The 23,573-nt window shown below is 29.4% G+C and overlaps 1 protein-coding gene across 1 annotated transcript; it reads right to left on the minus strand.

The window, feature by feature from the left end:
• Positions 1 to 1,524: 1,524 nt before the first annotated feature.
• LOC124822132 (nicotinate phosphoribosyltransferase 2-like) lies at positions 1,525 to 10,735 on the minus strand. Its single transcript, XM_047294102.2, has 15 exons — positions 10,203 to 10,735; positions 9,808 to 9,955; positions 9,273 to 9,392; positions 9,042 to 9,176; positions 8,895 to 8,956; positions 7,866 to 7,941; positions 6,933 to 7,034; positions 6,192 to 6,299; positions 5,273 to 5,331; positions 4,068 to 4,242; positions 3,203 to 3,337; positions 3,017 to 3,115; positions 2,338 to 2,446; positions 1,841 to 1,953; positions 1,525 to 1,764 (listed from the first exon to the last, which is right to left on the minus strand). The coding sequence occupies exons 1-15, from the start codon at positions 10,355 to 10,357 to the stop codon at positions 1,687 to 1,689; spliced, it is 1,674 nt and encodes a 557-aa protein (XP_047150058.1). The 5' UTR covers positions 10,358 to 10,735; the 3' UTR covers positions 1,525 to 1,686.
• Between the last annotated feature and the right edge of the window lie 12,838 nt (positions 10,736 to 23,573).

Below are 23,573 nucleotides of genomic sequence, written 5' to 3' on the forward strand. Positions count from 1 at the left end.
TGCCAAACCTGTTCATATGTTTTGATCATATAAGTATTGTAAAACAAGTTAGATTTGTCAATTCAACCTATATGTAACTATTATTTTAATGGATTGGGTTAGGGTCTTCTACCACCAACATATTTTGACCCACACGTTTGTGAAGAAAACGTACTCATGAGGTTAAAACTCCATAATAAGATACATTCTTTCACTTTTTAATTAAACATTTTACCAAGATTGAACCAAGTGAAGAAGGAATTGACAGGGTAAGATGTGCTTGAAAACAATTTCAAAAACCATCATATTAATCTCGTCTTTTCTTCTATGTTTTCTATTCTCTTATAAATTAAGTGTGTATTTTTTTTTATCTTAAGTTAAAACACTTATTCTATGATTTTTCTATTGTTGATTATTTTAAAATTAAAAGAAAGAGGAGAAAGAATAACTCATTAGTAACATTTAGTTTAAATGTTGATTTATGTGTGTTATATTTGATTAAGTCATGTGTATAACACACAATAAAATCAATTATTTAGAGTTTAGAAAGTGTGTAATAGTTAAGAAAAAAAACCTCAATCTATTATTTCTATTTTAATTTAATTTACACAAAAAGAAATGATAAAGAAATTTTTATATACTAGTGAAAACATATACACGTACATGTATGTTTATTTTTTTGATAATAAAAAATAATAAAATTATTATTATAATTATTGTTATTATTTAATTATAAAATTAAATGGTTAAATTTTAAAAACCGTCAATTAGAAAAACATGGTTAAATTTAAAGAAATCATCATAAAATTGATAAAATAGTTATTTTAATTATAAACAAATTATTTAAAGGATAAAATTAAAAAATAAATATAAAAAAGGTTTCAAATTGTTTCTAGTTTATGGATTATCTTGTCTTAATTATCATGATAACATTAATTTTTTTTTCACCTTTTAATAAAAAAGCTTAAAAATACATTGCCTCTGAATTAAGGGGTTGAAGAAACTTTGGTTCATAATATAATTACATTTTTATGTCAATCCTATTTAAGAATAACAAATAAACTCATTCTCATGAATATTTTTTGAATTGGTTTCATTTTAATAATAAATTTCTACATATTGATTGAACATGAATGTTTCAATTAAATATGAAGATGAGTATATATTTTAAAAACAATTTTTTTAAAAATTTTGATCAATTAATCCAATTTAATCTAACCGCTCAAGAATAAGTTGGACTGAATTGAATTTAACCTTAAAAAGCATACGAAAACACAACTTAATCCGATATGTCGATTGAATAATATATTTATCTAAATCGTATTCACCCTACGAACGAACACACTACTCACTAATTTTGTGTGATGGAGCGATAGGATAGAAAGTAGTGGTGTGATAGAGTGATTATTTAAGATTTCTTTTCATGGGTGATTTGTTCATAATTCAGAAATTGTGAAACGTGGTTAAATTCGGTACGCAAAAGGCCTTAAAGAAAACATTCACATTCGCGTATGAAGTTTAACTAAATAATAAGATTGCAAAGCATTGAAATAAAAGATAAGGATGGTTTATTATTATCAAGACCTGGAAAGAATAATGGTTTTACCATCATAAATATACAGATAACTTATTTTGGAAACAGTCATAACGCATAGAATACATTACCATATCAAGAAATTTCTTCCGACTTTTTCTTCTTTTGCCTTATTACTGTAGCTCCCCAACTGGCGCCTCGTTGAGCCACAGGAAATGAATGAAGTCGTATAATTTTGCACTAACACTGACCTACTTATGATAAAAAAGAAAAATCAATCAACATGAAAACAAAAGCAAAATTGTGAGCATGGTAAAACTTTTTGACCTTGTATGGAGTTGGGTTAAGTCTCCTCATGTGGTCAGGTCGCATTATCTCGAGTTGCTTGATGCACCGCTCTCTAATGTCTCTCAGAGCTGGTAAAGTATCTTTCTTTTCATCTTCAAAAAAGAATCAGCAACATGGTAAAGAAAAGAAAAAAAATGACGGCCATGAGCAGGGTAATGAAGTGGCAGGTTTACAAGCTACAATACACTTGGCTAATTACGAATCATGGGATTGTCCTTACAAAGGATGTAATCTCAGATAAACAAGATAGATTCACTGTATGTGTATGTATGGATAGATAAATAATAAAGAAAATATTTTTCCATAAGCTAAAATTTATTTATAAATAAATTAAATTGCAGAAGCTCTTCTATACCTGTTTCATATTTTTTGATAAGCACACTAGCTTAGCTTCATATTAAAAGATTATTTCTTATAATAATATCAATAAGCTATTACTGATCTCCATGATAGTTAATAATTAGTTCTCTTCTCACCTGAATTGCCTGGCCAGTAACACCTTAAAAGCTCCTCGACTTTCTGCGGCACAACGTATGCTCTCTTGGATTCTTGAAAGGGATGTCGGCACAGGATTCTTTCTCCCACCTACAAATCAAAGATGATAAAATAATTGTTAGGCCTTATTTTTATACTAGCAAAACCAACTCTCATCGAAGCAAGATTGACAAGCCAAGAGGATGGAACTTTACATTCTAAGAGCAATGAGAGAATGTTGCCAAGTAGTAGGTCCATTATTTGGATTTATATTATGAAAAAGGGTGAAGAATAGCAATTGAGTATGGTCAAATTTTCCAGAACAACAATATTGGAAGTTCTATCAAAAGTTGCCTCTACATTACTAAGTGCGCATTCAGTTTTGTCATCTAATCCGCCCACAACGAAACCCATGACTGTTTTAGGCACTTCATCAGTGTGCCTAAGAAAAATCACTTCAATGCTTAGCTAATACAAATAAACAATTACATGCTTAAACAAAAACATGACAGTTTCTTCAGACTTGAGACTACTACTCCAAGGCGACAGTCCTAAAAAAAGAAATCTCATTCACCAGAATCCCAACTTGGCATGCTAGTGAAAACATACATAAAGCCGTTACTGACAAGTAAAATTAACAACCCTGACTGGAGGAAAGGGTGCAAAACATTGAAATAATACCTTTGGAGGGGGCTCATTTTCTCCAGTCATTATGTCAACCAGGGGATAACCTTCTTTTCCATACAACCTATAGCATCGCTTTTTACATGGAATAGAGACCTAAATACAGACAAAGAAACAGAAAATATAAAAAATAAATATTAATCAGACGATTACACTATCATGTTCAGTTTAGAATGATCAAACCTTTGACACATCTTCAGAAAGTTTGATACGAGGTTGATTATTTATTTCAACCAGCTTGAAAACAACACCTAATGCAGCTTGAGCGTAACACGTAACCAGATAGGTACCAATTCCATAGGCATCAACCTCATGACCCTGTAGAGAAAATGCCATACAATAAAATATTTATGACATGAAACTACATATTCTTTGTGTAAATTTATATAAAGTCTTGGCGTTTTCATTTTAAACCTCAACACATCATCACAAAAGATTAATACATATAAAATTCCTATTGAGGGATTCCACCAAAAGCCTAGATATGTAGATGTAATAGATTTGAGAAATTTACAATGAAAATAAAGTATAAACTGATGAGGCCCAGAGAATGAGTGGGCTTCCTCCCACGGTGGGGAAAAGTATACGTGAGAAAGAAGAATCCAAGGGCTGAGGTGGCAGGTAGTTAGAGGAGAGAGAAATCGGGAGGGGAATAGAGAGATTCTATTTGTATTCAGTTTTGCTGAATGTTGGGGGAAGGCGGGATTTTGGTTGAGAGAGTAGAGGAACCGTTTGTTTCTCTAGAGAGGAGCGTAGCTCTGGGTGGGATTTGTTATCCTTCTATTTCCTGTTTTTGTTAACAGAATAATACATACATCAGCGTTCATTTCATTCCTTTCTTTTTCTTCAAAGCTTTTAAGGTGTGGGTCTGTATCAATAAACCAACCAATAATGTGCAATAGCTATAAAAGAATTTCATGTAACACTGAAATTACTCAATGGGAACACATCTACGGCGAGCAACAAACACAGACACTGCTCAATTGTTAGACTGATTGAGAATCAATAGTTCAGAAATAACAAGTTCCAGTTTGCATTGACTAATTACCTGTTTGTTTAAAGCATCTAGTGTTTCCTCATTGAGGTCATTACTTGCAGTGATTGCCAGCTTCCCAAATTCAGGCACTCCAAATTCCTTCTCAATATTGCGAAAGAACTTCCTGACCTCACAAGACAAATATGCAAGGTCACCAGAGTCCAATCTAATACCAACTGCTTTGTATCTGCACGGTACATCATGAAGGCTCAGCAATGAATGGCAATTATGTGATTCTTTGGAAATGATGTCTTTTTTAAGGGAATGAACATGAGGGTACTAAGAGACTAGTTCAAGCCAAAGGTATGACTCCCTTAGTTCCCTTTTGTCTTTTAAGGTTCTTTTACCGGAACTAAGAAATATAATAAATTTTCTTGATTCTAATAAAATAGTTGTATAGTTTTCTATTTTACTCCATTCTCTCTCAATCTAACACTATAAATGCATGTGTAAATTATTTAAAAATTAATGTAAGGGTTAAGGGTATAATAGGAAAAAAAGTAAATGTTATTCAAATTCTTAAAAGGAACAATTCTTTTCCAAAATTAAGACAAAAAAGAACAGAGGGAGTGCAATTTATTGATTATAGAACAGGATGCGAGAAAGAAGAGATCTGCAGTAAATTAACAACAGGCTGGTGTAATCTTCAAATTGAAAATAACATTATAGCCTACATATAATCTAACATTATTTGCCAAAAGGAAAAAAAAAAAATAATACAAGCACATGGAAAAAGGATTCTCAACGAACAAGATACTTGCAACAATATACACCAAAGTTTGCATAAAGAAATTATGTAACAGCAAAAACAGGGCAATTGTCTAATAACCGAGGAAACATTATACATAAGCAAGCCCATTTGATAAAATTTTCAGGAAAATTTTGCATTAATGTTAAGAAAAACCAACCAACTGCAACTACGAGTTTAGATATTGAATCCAGTACATCCTAATCAAATCCAAATGAGGATTGCCATTACATCCATACTTCTAGACTGGTGGCTACTACTGCTATTGATTCCTCCCAGAACATCTATGCATATACTCCCACATAATATAATATTTCATTCATTTGGAAAAGAAAACAAAACTTTGTATCCCTACCAACTAAGAAACAACAGGGACGAGGGAACAATCATTACAATAGAAATTCATACTAGTGTATAACTTAGGGATACAGTCGGATATAATAATAACATGAAATACTTCCTGACATACCCTAAGTCACTGAGAGCTAATGCAACTGCACAGAAGTTAGGGATTCCACTTCTTATCACCTGTCAACCAATGCAAATGTAATGGTCTGAAGAAATTGCTGAACAAGTAAAAAAAATAAAAAATGAACCTATGAAAAAGCAAACCCGTCATTTGATATAATGACATAACATAATAACTGATATAACAGTACGTACATTTGCAAAGCTTAACACTTTCAAAATTAGCGTATACAATAAAATAATAGGCAGGCAGAAGTTGGAGGGCAATAAGTGTTGCAATATTCAAGAGTAAAATAGGTATGGCATCACTTATGCACCTTAGGTATGATTTGCAACACTATTCACCCAGCCTGAACTTTGTACCTCTGTTGCATATAAACGATCCATTCAGTAGAGTTATACTCTATTTGAAAACTGAAGGCACACTGACCAGTGATCAGTGTCTCTGAGTATTGAGCACAGCACTACCCTCCCCATCCACACATCTGTTAAACACATAACTAAAGGAGATAATTCATGTATGTGGTCCATGTGCTTATGCATCTTTGTCTTTTATTAATGTGCAACTTAAAGTATATGCATATCCTAGGAGCAACGGAAAATAGGGGTTGGGTTACCTCTAATACCTACACAGATTTATAAGCACAGGACAATTCACTCATCTTCCCAGTTATCTAAATCACCTATCACTTGCGTCTCAAAGTCAAATTGAAAAAGGATCCCATAACTGATTCATTTTTAGCTTGTATCAGTTTCCACTTTTATTTTTAGTCACGCCATCTTCATCAAAAAATCAGAACTAGTTCATAAGACATAAATGACGGAAAAACAAGGTTTACCCATAATCATCGGACATTTCCAGGTATAATAGATTATATATAATGATGGTTATTTAAGAACTAGAAAATCAGTATACTTACATCATATGTATCTACAAGGGCAAGAAAATTATCAGGAAATGCCAATGCATACGATGTGAATGCTGCCAACTCGCTCTGATTGGTCTCACCAAAAACACCATTTGATAACTGCAGAGAGGGAACACATAAGTTATTCACTGGTAAATCCATTTTGATTTTGAGAGCGCAAATGCTAAACAAACAACGGAGTGATGGCTTACAGCATTGGCCTGAAATGTTTATTCATTTCTTTTTTCAGAAAGTGGGGAAAAGTTTAGCACACATGAAAATCAATATCTAAAATACCTATATCATATTAGGAATGACTTTATTTGATGTATACCTATTCAATAAAGTTCTATTGTCTTAATTTTCTGGTTATCCAGGCGATAATATTCCAACTTCATACGAAAAATTTAAAAGTGGAAAATATTTTTTTCCTGTGTAGAATGTCCATTGAAGGATCAAAACACTCCTTAATCCATGTATGTAAATCGCATAAAACAATATCATGTGTAGCACAGTTACCCCAAACCTTTTTGTTAGGATGACAGCATTCTGGGAATGCTTTCTACACCAACTAATGGTGAAAAACCTTAAACTCAATGCTTGAATAAAACATGAACCCACCCAAAACCTTGCGTGGAGACTGAACACACCATGCTCCCCCACAGACATAAACACACCAAAAAATAGAAACAGGAGATAATTCAACTATGGCAGAATAACAACATTAAGGATGTAAATGTTGTATCATGGCACCTGAATTTTACTCAGCCATGTTTGAACCTCAATAACAAAATCATCACACGTACTTGAACCATCTTTTCTGCGAAGTGACTTGTCTGAAATCTCGTCAAGGTTCTGCACAAAAGTACACAAAAAAGAGTAAGCAAACAAAAAAATAACAGAATGCCTCATTTACTGTAAGCATATAAATTACAACAAAATAATCAACACAAATCACATATAAAGGCGGCTAGAAATTACAAGCCAGATTTTGGACAGAAGCTCCAAATTTATAAAAAATGGGATCTACAAATCACAGGTTCAGGAAACAACTATAGGGTAAGGATGCAACAACTCCGCTCCCTAGATTCCTGGGCAGGGAGTCTTTTGTGCACTTGGCAACTGTTTTTTAAGGGGACCTGCCTTGGTGTTTCATAGTTTCATTTGGTCAAAGTCAAAAACTCAAAATTTGAATCTACAGATCTGATCTAACTGCGTATTATTTTGGAAAATGAATAGGAAAAAACTTTCATATGATCCCTCTGAATTCTACAATTGCAGTTGTCACAGTCCAATCTTGATCTACAGTGTAAATGTTTTAACTTCCTAGACCTACGTTTTTGTAATCTCAAATGAGGTTCATAAATGCATATGACAAATTGAAATGACTTTAATTGTTATGACTTAAAACCATATTCACACTGAACTACATAGCAGTGCCTCTTCACTAATCAGTGTATTCTTCCAGGACAAATTTCCAACTATCTTTCTTATAACAAACAATCACATACAATTTAGTGCCTTTAGACATGTTGAAAGGAAAAATTTAAACAGAAACTATATTCTTTCATCTATATAGGGGATATGTACGTATTATATTTTACAAATAACAAGCGTACTTATTGGAAATTGTTTACATGATCATTAACCAAATATGTAACATAATTCAGTAAATTGGTTACGCACCATGTAAGAACTAACGAATGCATGGGAATGAGTACCACGAAGCGGTATCCCAAATAACTTTCCAGCTGCAACATTGCTATTGACACATGAAAAAGGCAGTTTATGAAAGAATAAAGCATAGAAAAAGTCAGAAACAAAAACATTCACCAAACTAATAAAACAGCCAACCTCCCCCTTCCCTAAAAATGAAATTTTTCCCTGATCATTCAATTTGAGCATACAGCCCCAAAATCTAGGATTATAATATGAAACCTCAGTGACTTTTGAGTTATTAAAATATCATATCTTACCATTTTGTGCAAACAAAGTCTGACTTGATCAAATTAAATTGCAGGTAAATAACTTCACTTATCACATATAAGTAATGGGTACAAGGGAACTAGTGTAGGCCATCTCTCAGTAATATGATTTTTTTTTCTTTGTCTACTCTATCAAGTTGTATTTAATTTTAAGTAGTTCATTATTCCTAGGGTGATTACAATGATAAAAGATAAGAAACAAAAGTGCAAATAACACTGAAAAGGAATAGCAAACTATGGGTTCTTTCCAAATCAACAATCTACAAAACTTTGTAACCAACGTCTCTATGGAATCAAACTTAAAACAGTAAGAAAAAAAAATAATAAATAAAATCAAGTTCTGTACTGCACTATGAAATGGAGCTACAGTCATAAGTTATTGTTTGCAAACTGATGGCGTTATTTGTGTGACAGAAAATGGACCACTTGATCATGAATTTACCAAAGTTATTTGAATCATGCTAAAAAAAATTCTAGCACATGGGAAACATTTAGCTTAGATCCAATTACAATGTACAAACTAACAGACCATGTCACAAAACCATGCCCTTTCACCAAAATCACAGCAAAGATAGTATCTTTGCTGTGATATATTATAAAATATCCCAATTTGAAACATATTTAATTAACACTAACAATTACACTATAGATAAATTGGCATTGAGAAGAAGCATGACATCTGTTCTACTGTACCCACCATGCTAGAACTAAATTGCTTAATTGATAATACCTTGTTGCATCAAATCCACCAATATAGCAGTACTTTGATGCTCCTATTCCCCCATCAGGCCCCTAAATTAAAAATAAGAATCTCTTTTAATGAATATCAAAGAAGCTAAGTTATCCCAAAATTTTACTAATTAAAAAACTACATAACCTGAGCCCTCCGCAATCCAAACTCCAGAAGAGTTTTGGATTTTCCAGCAACATGACGATGCCTTGCAGCATTAGTAGAAACTAATGATGCATAATTAATTAGATTCACAAAAGGTGTTTCCAACAATTGAACAACCTGAACAATATGACAGTCAATTTAATTAAGAAATTGGTCATCTTTGAAAGCAGATCAGTATTAAAGTATGGTAGTTAATGGCAGGCAAGTACTCACAGCAATTGGGCCTTCAACTCTCATCAGGGGAACCTTGGGGAAAACAACTGTTCCCTCGGGAATAGCATAAACCTCAACATCAGAACAGTCAACTCCTCTAAGATAGTCAAAAAATCCATCCTAGATTTAATTGATTATTATTAACATGTCAGAATATTTCCAAGTGCGAATCTAAATAAAACTGCAAGCAGTATTAAACTTTCCACAGAATTAAAGCACACCCAACTACCGGCCATATTATTTCAGATTTTCATGGCCCAATTCTTTTTTTAAAAAAGAAACAAAAACCTTCAACTCTTTCTATCCTTTAGATATCCTAAAATTAGATTCCAGCATGTCTAGTTTAAAGTTCTGACACAGATGACATTAAGGATAAAGTTTCTGCTTTTTACCTACATCATTTCCTATTATTGAAAATAATGTTACAAATTCCCGGTAGACGGAAACTTCAAATCTTTACACTTAAACCACCCTACTAACCACCGTAACAAAACGAGGAAGTTACAGCTATAACAAGTACCATAATTTACTTTACCTCACAAGAGGAAGATAAACTTTGCCTGACAAAATCAATCTCCTCCTCAGTGAGCTTGAAATTAGCTATGAACCTTATGCACTCTTCCAAACCAGCGAAGACGGTATACTCCCCACCGAACGGATTCTTCCGAAAATACAAATCGAACCTGAAAGGAAACACGATCCAATATTCTCACAAACACACACATGCATTCCAACATTAAAACAGTGATTAAAACGCCGAAGAGAATAACCATTATGCAGCCACAGATAAATCAAACGCTATCCCAACAGAAGACAATGAAAGCACTCAATACAGCAAAAGCACAAAACGACAACTATTATTCGCAATTTCACGTGCACTTCATCGGCAAGAAAACGCAAACGAAAAAAAAAAAAACGACGAATACTGACACGGCACGTTCTTGATGCTTGCCAGCTTTCCAGTAGGCGTAAGCCATGGTGAATTGATAGAGATCCGTGAGCAGAGGCGTAACCATCGGGTTCGTAGGTCCATCTATGACGCCACTGGAAGGCTTCTTGTTTGCTCCGTTCTCCTTCGCCTCCATTAGGGTTCTGGCGCTCGTGCACTCTCTGCTGCGACAATTAGTCCTTGTGTGGTCTCTGTTTTTAGTGTTTCGGTTTTTAGTTGCGTTGGGTTGGTTTAATTTATCACCTCGCGCGCGTTCTACTTATATAGTTGGTTCGGATGGAAGCGTGAGCGTCACGCACGAAAAGGGGAGCTGCGGCGAAGAGAGGAGAGAGAAAGTGGCATATACTTTCTTATAACAATACTTCTAAGCAAGTCCTTGGTCCTAAGCCCAGACTATTTGAACTTTGAACTTGGATGAAGGAACCAAGAACAGAGAAAGCTTGAATAAGACAGACAGAAGCAGGTTGGTTAGTTGTTGTGTATTCTTGGGGCCAAGGTGCAGTGTTCGTTGCACTGGCAAAAGCCAAAAAGAGGTTAAAAAGCTTTAGCAATCTTGTTTTATAACTTTCTCCAAAATATATAAATCTAATCACCCTGTTTAGGAAAAACATGTGCTCTGTTACTATCACTGTAAAATAGTTTATACTATCAACATAAAACATTATATTTGAGGTAATTATTATAAAAAAAAAAAAATCTATACAGTAATTTGATTGAGTAAAATATGAAAAGCTGATTAATGCTTTCGTTTTTTAAAGTAAATATTTAATTGTTTTTAATATATTTTTATTTTTAATTTTGTTGGCAATGTTGTTCCTTAAGTGAAATCGATATTAATGTGTGGTTTGGTAAGTATAAACATCTTAAACTTTTATTTTTTTTTTCTCAATTTAAAAAAAAAAAATCCTTTTTTCTTCACTCCACCCCTCCATTTATGATTTCTCATTTTCTGTACAACAGCGAGAGAAAATCAGCTTCTCATCCTTGCAAATTATTTCTAGGTTATCACTTTTCTCATCCTCTTCTCTTTAGTCTCCTCTAGAAAAAAAAAACACAGCTTTAGATTATTCAAGCTCTTTGTTTTTTTCTTGTTCAAGATTATGCTGTAAAATTTCGAAACTCACAAGTGTCAGCCACGTTTTAGTTTAAAGATTTGTGCGCTGACCCTTGAAAGGTTCTATTTTTTAAAAGCTTGGAGTAGTTCTTACTCATAAGCCATTCATTGGTCCAATTTTTTTTTCTCTTTACAAAATTTCAAAGCTTTTGTTATTTTCTACCTGATACTGTTATTTTACATCCAACAAATAATTATTTTTACATTATTTTACTCCTTAATTTTTTTTCCTTTACAAATACAAAAACTGATTCTTTTTTAATAAATAAAATACCTCTAAAACTAAATTGTGAATACTTGTACTCTTTTATTGTGGTTATGGTACTATTATTATAGCGGTCTAAATGAATCATCTTAAATCATCGAATCTTATATTAGATATGAGTTACCTTTTAGATTAGTTATTAGAAAGAAGTTATATATATATATATATATATATATATATATATATATATATATATATATATATATATATATATATATATATATATATATATATATGGGTTTGCTAACGCGCGTACGCCTGTTTTTCAGTTGGTACATTTTAGCAATGTGTACCGGGTTTTAGCAGACAAAAATATCCTTATATATCATGATTCCAAGTTTTAAGGTTAAGGGTATTTTAATAATTTTCATTCTCAAAACTTCAAAAAAAAAAAAAAGAAACCCCCCAAACCCTTACTCACCTCTCTCATTCCTCTCAATCCTTTCTCTTTCATCTCTCTCACTCCAATCTTTTCTCTGTCATCCCTACCTATAGCCCCAATTGAAAAAAATCAAAAACATTAAACAATCTTACAAAAAAATGATTTTATAATGAGTTTTCATCTTATAATTTTTGTTTTATCTAATTTTATCCAATTTTCACAAGCATAAAGGAATTGGTAATTGACCTGGAAAAAAATCACAAATACTCTTTGTTAAACAGTTTCTTACAAAAAATGATTTTACAATGAATTTTTATTTTATAGTTTTTGTCTTATCTAATTTTCACAAGCATAATGACATCAAAGGAATTGGTAATTGGCCTGGAAAAAAATAAAAAACACTCAATTGTTAAACAATTTCTTACAAAAGATGACTTTATAATGAGTTTTCATTTTATAATTTTTGTCGTATATAATTTTATCTAATTTTCACAAGCATAATGACATCCGAAAGAATTGATAATTGGCCTGGAGGGTTTTTTTAGAGATTATGATTCAACAAATACAGATGATGAAATTAGAGAGGTTAGTGAAGATGGTGAAATTGAAGAGATTTTGAATGAACCTTTGCCTTGAAGGTGAATATGTGAAAGAGAAAGGATTGAGAGGAATGAGAGAGGTGAGTAAGGGTTTGGGGGGTTTCTTTTTTTTTTTTGAAGTTTTGAGAATGAAAATTATTAAAATACCCTTAACCTTAAAACTTAGAATCCATTATATATAAGGGTATTTTTGTCTACTAAAATCCGGTACACATTGCTAAAATGTACCAACTGAAAAACAGCCGTACGCGCGTTAGCAAACCCCATATATATATATATATATATATATATATATATATAATTTCAGTCTAACACACATAAGATATTTGATATCATTTTTAACTCAAATTCTTAAAGCAATGTATTTATAGATTTTTCATTTTATAGTGTTTGATTTTATTTTATTTACAAAATATTAAACTTTTGACTCACATTCACACTTAAATTATTCTTAATAATTTCTTCATAAATAATTCGAGTCTTTAAAGATCTAAGCATCTCTAGTCTTTTGATAAGCACACACTTTTGTTGTATAGGTGTGAAAATGAAAAAGCTAGAGAAAATGATAATGAAAAAGAAGATGAAGAGGTGGTGGGATAAAAAAAAAAGGAAATGAAGGGATAAAACATTTTACACTTACCAATTCGTGTGAACATCAAATTAACATAAGTGTGAACATTCCATAATTTTAAAAATTGAGACTAATTGAAGAAAGAAAATGTATTAAAAAACAACTAAATATTTGTTTTTAATATAAGGATAAAATACTAATTAAACCGATATAAAAAATTTGTTATTAATGTATATAATATTTTTATTCTTCCACTAAAGTGGTTATTTTAAAATAAGTATTAAGATAATTATAAGTATTAACATAATTTGAAATAAGTTTTTTTTTCTTTGTATAGTGGTCTATTATATAATTTTAGTAGTATATTTTAAATTATTGATATAACCATATTAAATCAAGATTTTATCATAATCAAATATGATATTGGAGATAAAATATAAGTAAATATGGTTTTATCTTTAGGTAGTTATTAGTTAATTTGTCATTAATAACTTTTTCATAAGATATCTTAGTCATATTCTAAGTGTATCAAGTTCAGTTAGGTATCCAAGCTCCTAATTTCGAAATGTGAGTAGTTTGTATTTTATGTGGATTACCTCTTTGATTTGATTTTATTTTTTGTTGAGGTATTTGTCGCTATGCTTGAGTTTAAAGTTACCACTAATTAATTTTCTATAACAATGTGTCATTTTATAATAGATTTTTTGTTTGAATTAATGAAGTAATGACCATATATGCTATCACAGAGTAATAATTTTCAATGCAATATTCTTAATTAAATATTTTTATGGATCCCAAAATAAGAAAACTTATTGAGTTGCAACATTTTATTTCATAAAGCTTGTACTAAAATGTTATCATCTCTCTAAAATAACACTTTAGGTACTGTTCACCTCCTTTTTATGTTCAGTTTTTTCTAAACCATGTTTAAAACATTCTTTTCCACCACTAGTCTAAATAGCTCCCTCGTGCCAATCGTTCCTTAGTTGAAAATCAAGTTTTTAACCTAAGGGATGTTGTTAATCTTCGATTTAGGGCATCTATTATAAATGTTCCTTTTGATATCAGGACTTGACAAAGATGAACTCCTCCATCGTTATCGTGATAGCAATTTAGATCATTAATATATCTAATTAATTAAATTACAACTAAAAGCATATATTTAATAAATGTTTATTTTATAGAGATCATAAATGATATTTTAGTTCATTTAAAGAATTAACATTTTAAAATATTGAAACTTTAAAAAATAATAGATAAATATTACATAAATAAGTCATGATCTTTATTATGATCGCTTACAATTATTTATATTCTTTTCTCTTTATCTTTATCATAAAAGAAAAAAAAAACTTAAAATACTTTATAGAAAAAAAGATTATATACTAGTCTACGTCATTCTCAATTATCAATCCAATTATGCTTCTAATTTTTTTTTTGTTATAAAGAGAATTAAAAATTATTCTATTCAAAAAAATGTTTATTACCTATTAATTATTAATTTATGTATTCATAATCTACCACATCATTATCACATCATTGTAGTTGTGAAGGATTTTTCTAAGTAAAAAAATATGAAAATAAGAAAATCATTTAAGTAGAATTAATACCAAAAAGCAAGTAGATATATAAAACAACTCAAAATATAATTATTAGAGAATTGAATTGTGGTTGAAAACTTTTTTGAAATATTTTTATAAAACTTCAGCTGATAAGTACTACCAGACAAGGTTTATCTCTGACAAATTATTTGTCAATTAATTTTCTTACGAAATATTTTATAATTGAGTGGTGAAGATTGTCATACACTCTTTTAAATGGGACAAACATTTTATAATTTCTTTTTTTCAAAACTTATTTTTAGCCATAAGTTTGACGAGGATTAATAACATAGAATTTGAGAAGATAAGAGATAAGAAATATTTATTTAAGATATTTTTATATTAGTTTGTTCGTAAACAACAAACTATTTCCGGTTCTTAATCAATATATCGAATTACAATAAACTAATGTCATGAAAATATATACTATTTGGATAGCAGTTACTCCTAAGTAAAATAACTTAAATATTATTTGAATATGTAATTACTTTTGGCTAAAAATTCGAGTATTATGTGGACCTGAATGACTCTTGACCGATTGTTAACACATTGATCATTGATGCAGTTTTGCATAAATCATGGATTGTAACTTCAACTATAACACAGGTTGGAGTTGTCTCAATAGATATCGTGAAATAATATTATTTATAATTTGCTTTCTTTCCACATATATGAATCCTGAAAACTACAAGCAGAATACTTCCAGACGTAAAACAGTGAACAATTATATATAATTCAATAATTTTACATAGAAAGATAATATATAGTCTACCTAGTCTAATTTATTTTACAAAGATATAATAAATTTCACATAAAGTCTTTCTTATGTATGCAGTTGAATGCAATTAACAACCATACAACAATGTCATTAACGATGGAAACCATAAATCTCAAATAGAAAAACTAATTACTCAATAACAACAATTATAAATAAGCTGAATTTAAAAATACAATAAACCAATTTTAAAAATAATAAATAATTCAACATACAAAAAGTATATTAAAAAACATATTTAAAAAAGAAGTAATTCAAATAATACAAAATATAATCATATCAAAATTTTAGAGCCAAATAGGTGACGATGATAGGAATATAACGTGGAAGCGTGTTGCAGTAATGGAAATCGTAAGTCTCAATGGGAGTGTGCTCATGGTTTAAATAATTGGTTTGAGAGTACTGCAACAATGGGAGAACCAAAAATGAGAATAATAGGAACAAAATGAAAATAAATATGAACGGAACCTTCTCTTTCGCGGTGCTTCCAAAATAAAAATGAGTTCTGCAACAACAGCGGCGAAAGAGAAAAATAACACGTTTTGCTGCCAAGGGAGGCCACAATGTCTTACTGGCTACAATTAAAATAAAAATAGCTTATACGAAGACGGTTCAGTATATGCTATAATTTATTTAATAAGCTGTGGTTTATATTGAAGTGGTTTCATTATTATCTCAACAGGTCACTATGTTATTTTAATATTAAAATTTTAAAGTTTAAATAAAAATTCAATTATAAATTCTTGTTATTTAGAATACAAATCTTTTCTAAAATTTATTTTTAAATATTCTCTTAGAATTCTAATGATTAAGTCATTTATTTCAAAATCACAAAGTGTTTAGGTGATCATGACAACAATATCATTTTTTTCTAACCAATCAATTTTTGTAAAAGAATAAGTTAGTTTATATTTTTTTTCTTTTGTTTTCTCTATTTTTCCAATGTATGCAATATGGCTTTGTTGTATGTATAGTTTGAGTTTTCTATTAAGTTTTCTGTTGATTTATGGTTCTAATCGTATACTCTGATCATGATTATGTAGTTTACAAATAGAGTTCCTTGAGTTGAAAAAGCGATTTAGGTCATTTTGAACAGTTTAAGCTTCTAACACATAAGGAAAATTAAATATTTTGTCTCTATAGTTTTAATAATTTGATAATATGAGTTATTATGTTAGAATTGTATGAATTCATTATTGAAATTGTTTTGAATTCTATGATAGGGGTATTGTGTGACATGTTAAAATTGGTAGTTGGTGTGGTGTTTGGTTTTGATGATATGTGAATGTTAGGCTATTATTTTAATTGGTCATTTTGCTGCTGAATTGTGGTTTGATAATAGGTTAGAGTAATGATTGGATATTTTTTGTCTAAATTGGGGTTTTTATATGTGAAATTCTAGAGTGTTTGTTCTTTGAGTTAGTTTGTCATTTGAAGCTTGTAATTGTGTCAAGTAGGACTTGGTTAGACATTGAAATTGTTAAAATATGATCTACATTATGTGAAATCTATTGTTTGTGTTTGGGTAGTTAGCTTAATTTGATGAACTGAATTCACCAATTGAGCAAATTGGTATTCAATTTGAGTTATAAACATGTTTTTAAATCAATTATTGTACCAAGATTACCAATTTGGACATTTGGATAGGTCTTGAGTGCATCCAGATCAAGTTTATAAGTTATTGTCTTCTGGTTAGTGCTGAACTACCCTGTGTGATGCTAAGCGTTGCCAAACCTGAGAGCCACTAGGCTCCAAGACACTGAGCGCCACTTTGGGTGTTGAGCACCACGAAGTCAATGAACTCTCTATCTTCTGGACACTGAGCGGTGGTTTAGGGCATTGAACATCACTTTTTCCTATAGGTCTGGATCTTGTTTTTCCCAGTAATTTGCTAGGCAGGATCTTGTTGGCTGAGTGACCTTTGTTCTGACAACATTGTGATTGTTTTATCTTATCTTTGACTTATCTTTATTTAAAATATGTTGTATGAAATTTCACCCTTGTCCATATTGGAAATTTTGTTTATGTTTAATGAATAATACATATGGATAAGATTTCAAGTGGTATATGATGCGATTGTAAGTGGGAATTGTATATGATATTATAAGGATACCAAAGAGAAGTCCTTAAGATGGTATGTATAGTATATGTATTGATATAGGAGCCTTGTATTAGTGGTTATTCTAACACTCTTAATAATTTTGAATCTCAAGTAGAAAAAAATAGTAATGTCATAGAGAGTAGTTTAAAGTTCTTAATTTGATGGTTATTTATTGGCTATAGATGTTGATGAATTAACCTAAGTGTGGTAGCTAGTGTGGGTGAGTTATTTCACCACCTCCACCCTAAAGTTCAATATTAATATGTGTATCCAGATGATCAAGTCTAGAGTAAACAATTAGATGTTTATGAATTGTTAGTTATATTGATGATTAATTATAATTTGCTATTTGTAAATAATTATGTGTATTCTTTGGTAAAATTAGCTTACCCTTTTCTTTTTGTTTCGTGCTTGCTTGTTCTTTTGTTTGCAAAAATGATCATTTTTATGATGTGAGTCGATGAAGAACTTTCTTTGAGATATATTAGGAGATGGAGATGAAACAAAGACTTAGATTACGATGTGTTAATTAATTTTGTATGTGTGTGTGTATATATATATATATATATATATATATATATATATATATATATATATATATATATATATATATATATATATATATATATAGGTTTGCTAACTTGTGTATGCTCTTTTTTTAGTTAGTACATTTTAGCAATGTGTATCAGATTTTAGTAGACAAAAACACCCTCATATATTATGGATTCTAGGTTTTAAAGTCAAGAGTATTTGAATAATTTTCATTCTCAACTAAAAAAACAACAAGAAACCCCCAAATCCTTACTCACATCCCTCATTCCTCTCAACACTTTCTCTTTCATCTCTCTCACTCCAACATACATTTTCTTTGTCATATAGCCCCAACTGAAAATATCAGAAACATTTGATGTTTAACAATTTCTTACAAAAAATGATTTTATAATGAGTTTTCATTTTATAATTTTTGTCTTATCTAATTTTCACAAGCATAATGATATCCGAAGGAGTTAGTGAAGATGATGAAATTGAAGAGATCTTGAATGAACTTTTGTCTGAAGGCAAATATGCCAATGACTAAACTCTTTACAAATGCAAATTGTTTAAGCGCGAGTGTTTCTGATTTTTTCAGTTGGGACTACAATAGGATGACAAAAAAAATGTTAGAGTGAAAAAGATGAAAGAAAAAGGTTTAGGAGAAATGAGTGAGGTCGGTAAGAGTTTCGGGTTTCTTGCTTTATTTTTAATTTTAAAAATAAAAATTTTTCAAATACCCTCCACCTTAAAACTTAAAATCCATAATATATAAGAGTATTTTGGAGACTAAAACTTTTGCTAAAATATACCTACTAAAAAAGAACTTATACAAGTTAGCAAGTATATATATATATATATATATATATATATATATATATATTCTTTTGACTAACTTTATATTATATCTTAATTCTTAAATGTAATAAAATTGGTTGAGTTTTGACACAATATATTTTGTTATTATGATTATTTTTAGATAACCGTAATAATTTAATATAAATCTTTTTGTATTGATTATTTTAATTTATTAAATATGTTATAATTCCTAAATAGTATTAATATTATTAAAATTTTTTATGTTCAGTATTGTGACATAATTTTAAAAATACTATTAAAAACCTATACTAATACTGACATAATATATACTAGATTTTTATCTCAACCGCATAATATACTGTAGCAATAACTTTAAAAATACCATGTATTTTTATAAGTTTGAGTTTTTTTAATGGTAATTTATCTGCATAGTTAACGTATATTTGCACAAGTGAAAGTGATTGATAATAAATATATTAATAGATAAAAAGTTGTTTAAAATTTACTTTTGTATGTGTATTTTTTTATTTAGATCTAAAATTAATTATTTAAAACTTACATTTATGATCAATTTATTTTTCAGAAAGATGTATTTACAATAATATTTTATTATGCAAATTTATTTAAATTATAATTTAAAATTATTTTTTTCTTTAAATTTATATTGTAAATAATTATTTTTAAATAAATTGATTTAAAATTTAAAAAATAAAAATATCAATAAGTATCTCTAAATATTCGTAGATGAAAAAAATTTAGAATATTTTTTCACACATATTAAACAAGTAAATAATAAAACATTTTTTTTAAAATGTAACAAATAGGGTAATATCCGTGTCGGTCACGCAGGTCAATCTTTATCAAATTATTTAACTCTTCTTTTTAAAAAAAAGTAATGAGAAAATAGTCATATTGATGTATGTGCATTCTTAGATTCCTGAGTTATATCAGAGAATAAGCATACATTCCTTAAAAAATATTAAAAATAATTAGCATTTTTAAATTTAGTTTAGATTTGTTTTTTTTTTTAAATTTAAAACTGTTTCTGCTGAATGGACCGGGTAAAACTCCTGCTGCCTCCGTCCGGAAACACTTTTCCTCAACCGATCGGTCATTCGCCTTCTATCTTTCTTACGCTCACTCTCAATCTAGATGGGATGACCTGCAGCAAACACTCCGACGCTCAAGTCAGAATTGGTCTTTGCAAGTCTATCGAATTATATGAAAAATCAGAGTTTACCTTCTCCATTGATTGTTATTTATATGATTTCAGATAATATTACTCATTAATTTACCTCTTAATGGCGTTCAATGCTGACTATAACTACTCAACAATGACCGTTACCTCATTAATCACACATTCATGAGCATTTAAACGCTGACTTCCAGCAAACAGCTGGAAAGGTCCAATCGGTCATACTAGACTTATTCCACCCTGCTCGGTATTATCTGAACATGCCCGGTCGGTCAATCCTACTTGGTTGGTAGTAACAAAAACCAATGTTTTAATCGATATAGGTTTAAAAAATATTTAATTTAGTCATCTTTAATTATTGTTAGAGATCTTTATTGATAAAAGTAAAAGTTGTAAACCATTCAGATGATAATTTATTTCAATTTCACATGCATTCCTTCGGACATTCTACTCTCTTTTCTAATGTATTCGTTCTAATAACGTCGAGGTAGAAATGTTTGAATAGAATAATTTTAACAATTTTTTGTAAATTAAAAGAACAAAATATTAATTCTAAATTTGAATTGGTAATCCCATACGGTTTCTCTAAAAGTTGACTTTGCAGTCACTTTCTTTACAAAAATATTTAAGAAAATAAAAATTAGAAATTATTATGATTAAATGAATTAAGTTAAACAAAAATAATTTTAAGTTTCGAATCAATAAACATCGAAATAATTAGCTGTAGAAAACTTTGAAGCAGAGTCTAGACGTAAAGATGTTTTCCGTCAAATATAATTAAGAAGAAAAGAAAAGAAAAAAAAAAGAAGTTGCATTGAATTGACTATGAGCAACGTTTGTTAGGGATTGGGACGTCTTAACAAGAAGACGGTTGAATAGATGGAAAACAGAAAAGTTAAATGACCAGTTTTCTTTTTCGACTTATTGTGATTAGAAAAAGAATTGCACCACTAAAGACTACAAGATAGACTAACTTTGGAGACTTTTTCTTCTTGTTTTTTCTAAATTCTCATACACCAGTGCATTGATTATATCTTCCTTTCTATTTTTTTTTCTTGCTTTTTCTATTCGGAGTTTTAGGTTCGTGTCAGAGTTGCTCGTTCCTTTCATCGCATTAAACACGCCCTACATTGATTTCACTTCTTTAATGGAGAATGTGCCTTTCAAGATTCTTCACTTTTCCTTCGAAGAGATGAATTTATCCATAAGAAATAATAAATTAAAAAATATAAACACTCGATAGTGATACAAATGCAACAAATATGGACTGTCATTTATTTCTAAATCTTTGGTTAGTTGTATTATTATACCTTGTTCAGGAGATACTCTCGTTCTATAATTTCATTATTCATGTTTTCCATCTATAGGTTATTTATCTAATGGACATACAAATTTATTAAGATTATTAATTTAAATTTGAAAACCTTTATTAAGATTATTAACTTTACATTTGAAAACCAATCAAAGAAATATAAAGTTTATTTCATTTTGGATTAAACAATCATAAAATTCTGTTTGAATTTTTTTTGGCTTGACTTCGAAAGTGTTGAAAAATAGTAATCTCTTTTATTTTTATCATAAATGCCTTTGAAATATTTTCTAATCCATTATTTATATATCATAAAGTGTTTTTTCATTCAAGGTATTTAATATTTGAGTAGTTGTTGGAGAATACTAGGGAATTATGATTTTATATGTTTTTCCTAACTTGATTTTGTATAATATATCTAATCTTCTCATATCTAAATTTTAAGGGTAGGCTTGAATGAGACTTTTTAAAATTCAATTTATAATCCAAACTAGATCTAATAATATAGATGCGATCTATACTCCATATCCATTTTTATTAAATAAACTAGATTTTATTTTTTTATTATAATTTAAATTAGATCAAATCTAAATTAAATCCATCTTCTTAATTAGAAAAAAAATTAGTGTGATTGATCTAATATATTTAAATATTAAGTCTATTAGAGATAGATCAAAATAATTATTAAGATTTTAGTAAACATACCATTTCGTACAAATAGTTAAATAAAAAATTTAATTATCGTTTTCCTAATAGACTTGTTTTATATTAGTAAAATATACCAATTTCTTATTATATAGACTAGTTAAACTATGAAACTTTAATATAAAGATAATTATGGAATTTTTAAGAGTAGTTATGAAACCAAAATATAAAAACAAGTAAACTAATAGATTGAGTTAGTACAAATGAAGTAAATTGTTGTGGCTAAACTTAATCAAATACTTTGACTTTCAACATTAACATCAATAATCAAATTTATTCAAAAATTAGGTGAAAAAAAAACACTAAATTCCATTGATAAGTCACAATTCTTTCTTTGTGTAACTTAACAAAGCAATTTGCATTAAGCTCAATAATTAAAAGATGACCGGCTCTTAATCTATAATTTAGTTTTATTGGAACTTGTGTTAAACCTAAATGAATAAAATTATATCCATCTTTAATATCTTGATCTAACCAAGATTGCTTTAAAACATTCATGATCTTATTATATTTTTTTCGTTACTGCATAGCTGTATTTATATATATATATATATATATATATATATATATATATATATATATATATATATATATAATCTTGATGGAGATATCATAATTTATGTTGTTTATATATTATACATTCGTTAACTATTGGTATTAACTAATTATGTAACAAGTTTTATTTTTTTCTGCTATTTGTAATTTTTTATCTTTATTATTTGTAGCATTAGAAGATGGGGCTTCTCTTTACCATTATTTACTTCTTTTTTAATCCCAAGTAGCTTATGGTTTTTAAGAAGTTTGGTATTCTTACTTTCATTTTCATGTTACGGAAGCAGTGGACCAACATGTTTACTACCTTATACAAGTTTTACTACCTGATCAACATATATACACCTCTGAATGCGACATTGAAACTTAAAGAAGTAAGGGTAACAAAAATCCTAATATGCAGCTTTTGGGTTAAGATATACAGTTTAGGAATGGATAGCTTATGTCCTAAATTTTGTTCTAATAGTTTAATATTATAAGATATAACTACTTTTTATTAAGTAATAAGTTAAGATTCTATACCGAAGATGCTTTAATAATTACTTTCGATGGATATTGAGAATCCTTCAGAAACTTTCTCGCAATTAACATCAATGATTTTGATTTGAGATATCCTTCTACAAATTCCAAATTTCTTAGTCTGCTATCTACAAGAAGCAAGAAATCGAGCAGCGTATAAGCATAGAAACTCCAATCAGAAACCAAGAAGGATTTCTCATGAAAGTTTAGAACCCTTCCCATTTGATAAAATCGTTAGTCTAATGAATAACTTCCTTTATTTTACTCTTTTCTCTAGCACGCTTATTTTACATTTAAGTAATAAATTATTACCT

Source organism: Vigna umbellata, chromosome 1, assembly GCF_029865625.1.
Source record: "Vigna umbellata cultivar VRB3 chromosome 1, Vumbellata_1.0, whole genome shotgun sequence".
In the NCBI taxonomy this organism is placed as follows: Eukaryota; Viridiplantae; Streptophyta; class Magnoliopsida; order Fabales; family Fabaceae; genus Vigna; species Vigna umbellata.

Bases quoted from the DNA above. Each gene is read 5' to 3' on its own strand.
- LOC124822132 (XM_047294102.2), bottom strand. From the start codon at position 10,357: ATGGAGGCGAAGGAGAACGGAGCAAACAAGAAGCCTTCCAGTGGCGTC. The intron at 6,300-6,932 runs GTGCCATGATAC...CCCTCTCTGCAG, and splicing joins CATGGCTGAGTAAAATTCAG to TTATCAAATGGTGTTTTTGG. The intron at 1,954-2,337 runs GTGAGAAGAGAA...TCTTTTTTGAAG, and splicing joins TTACTGGCCAGGCAATTCAG to ATGAAAAGAAAGATACTTTA.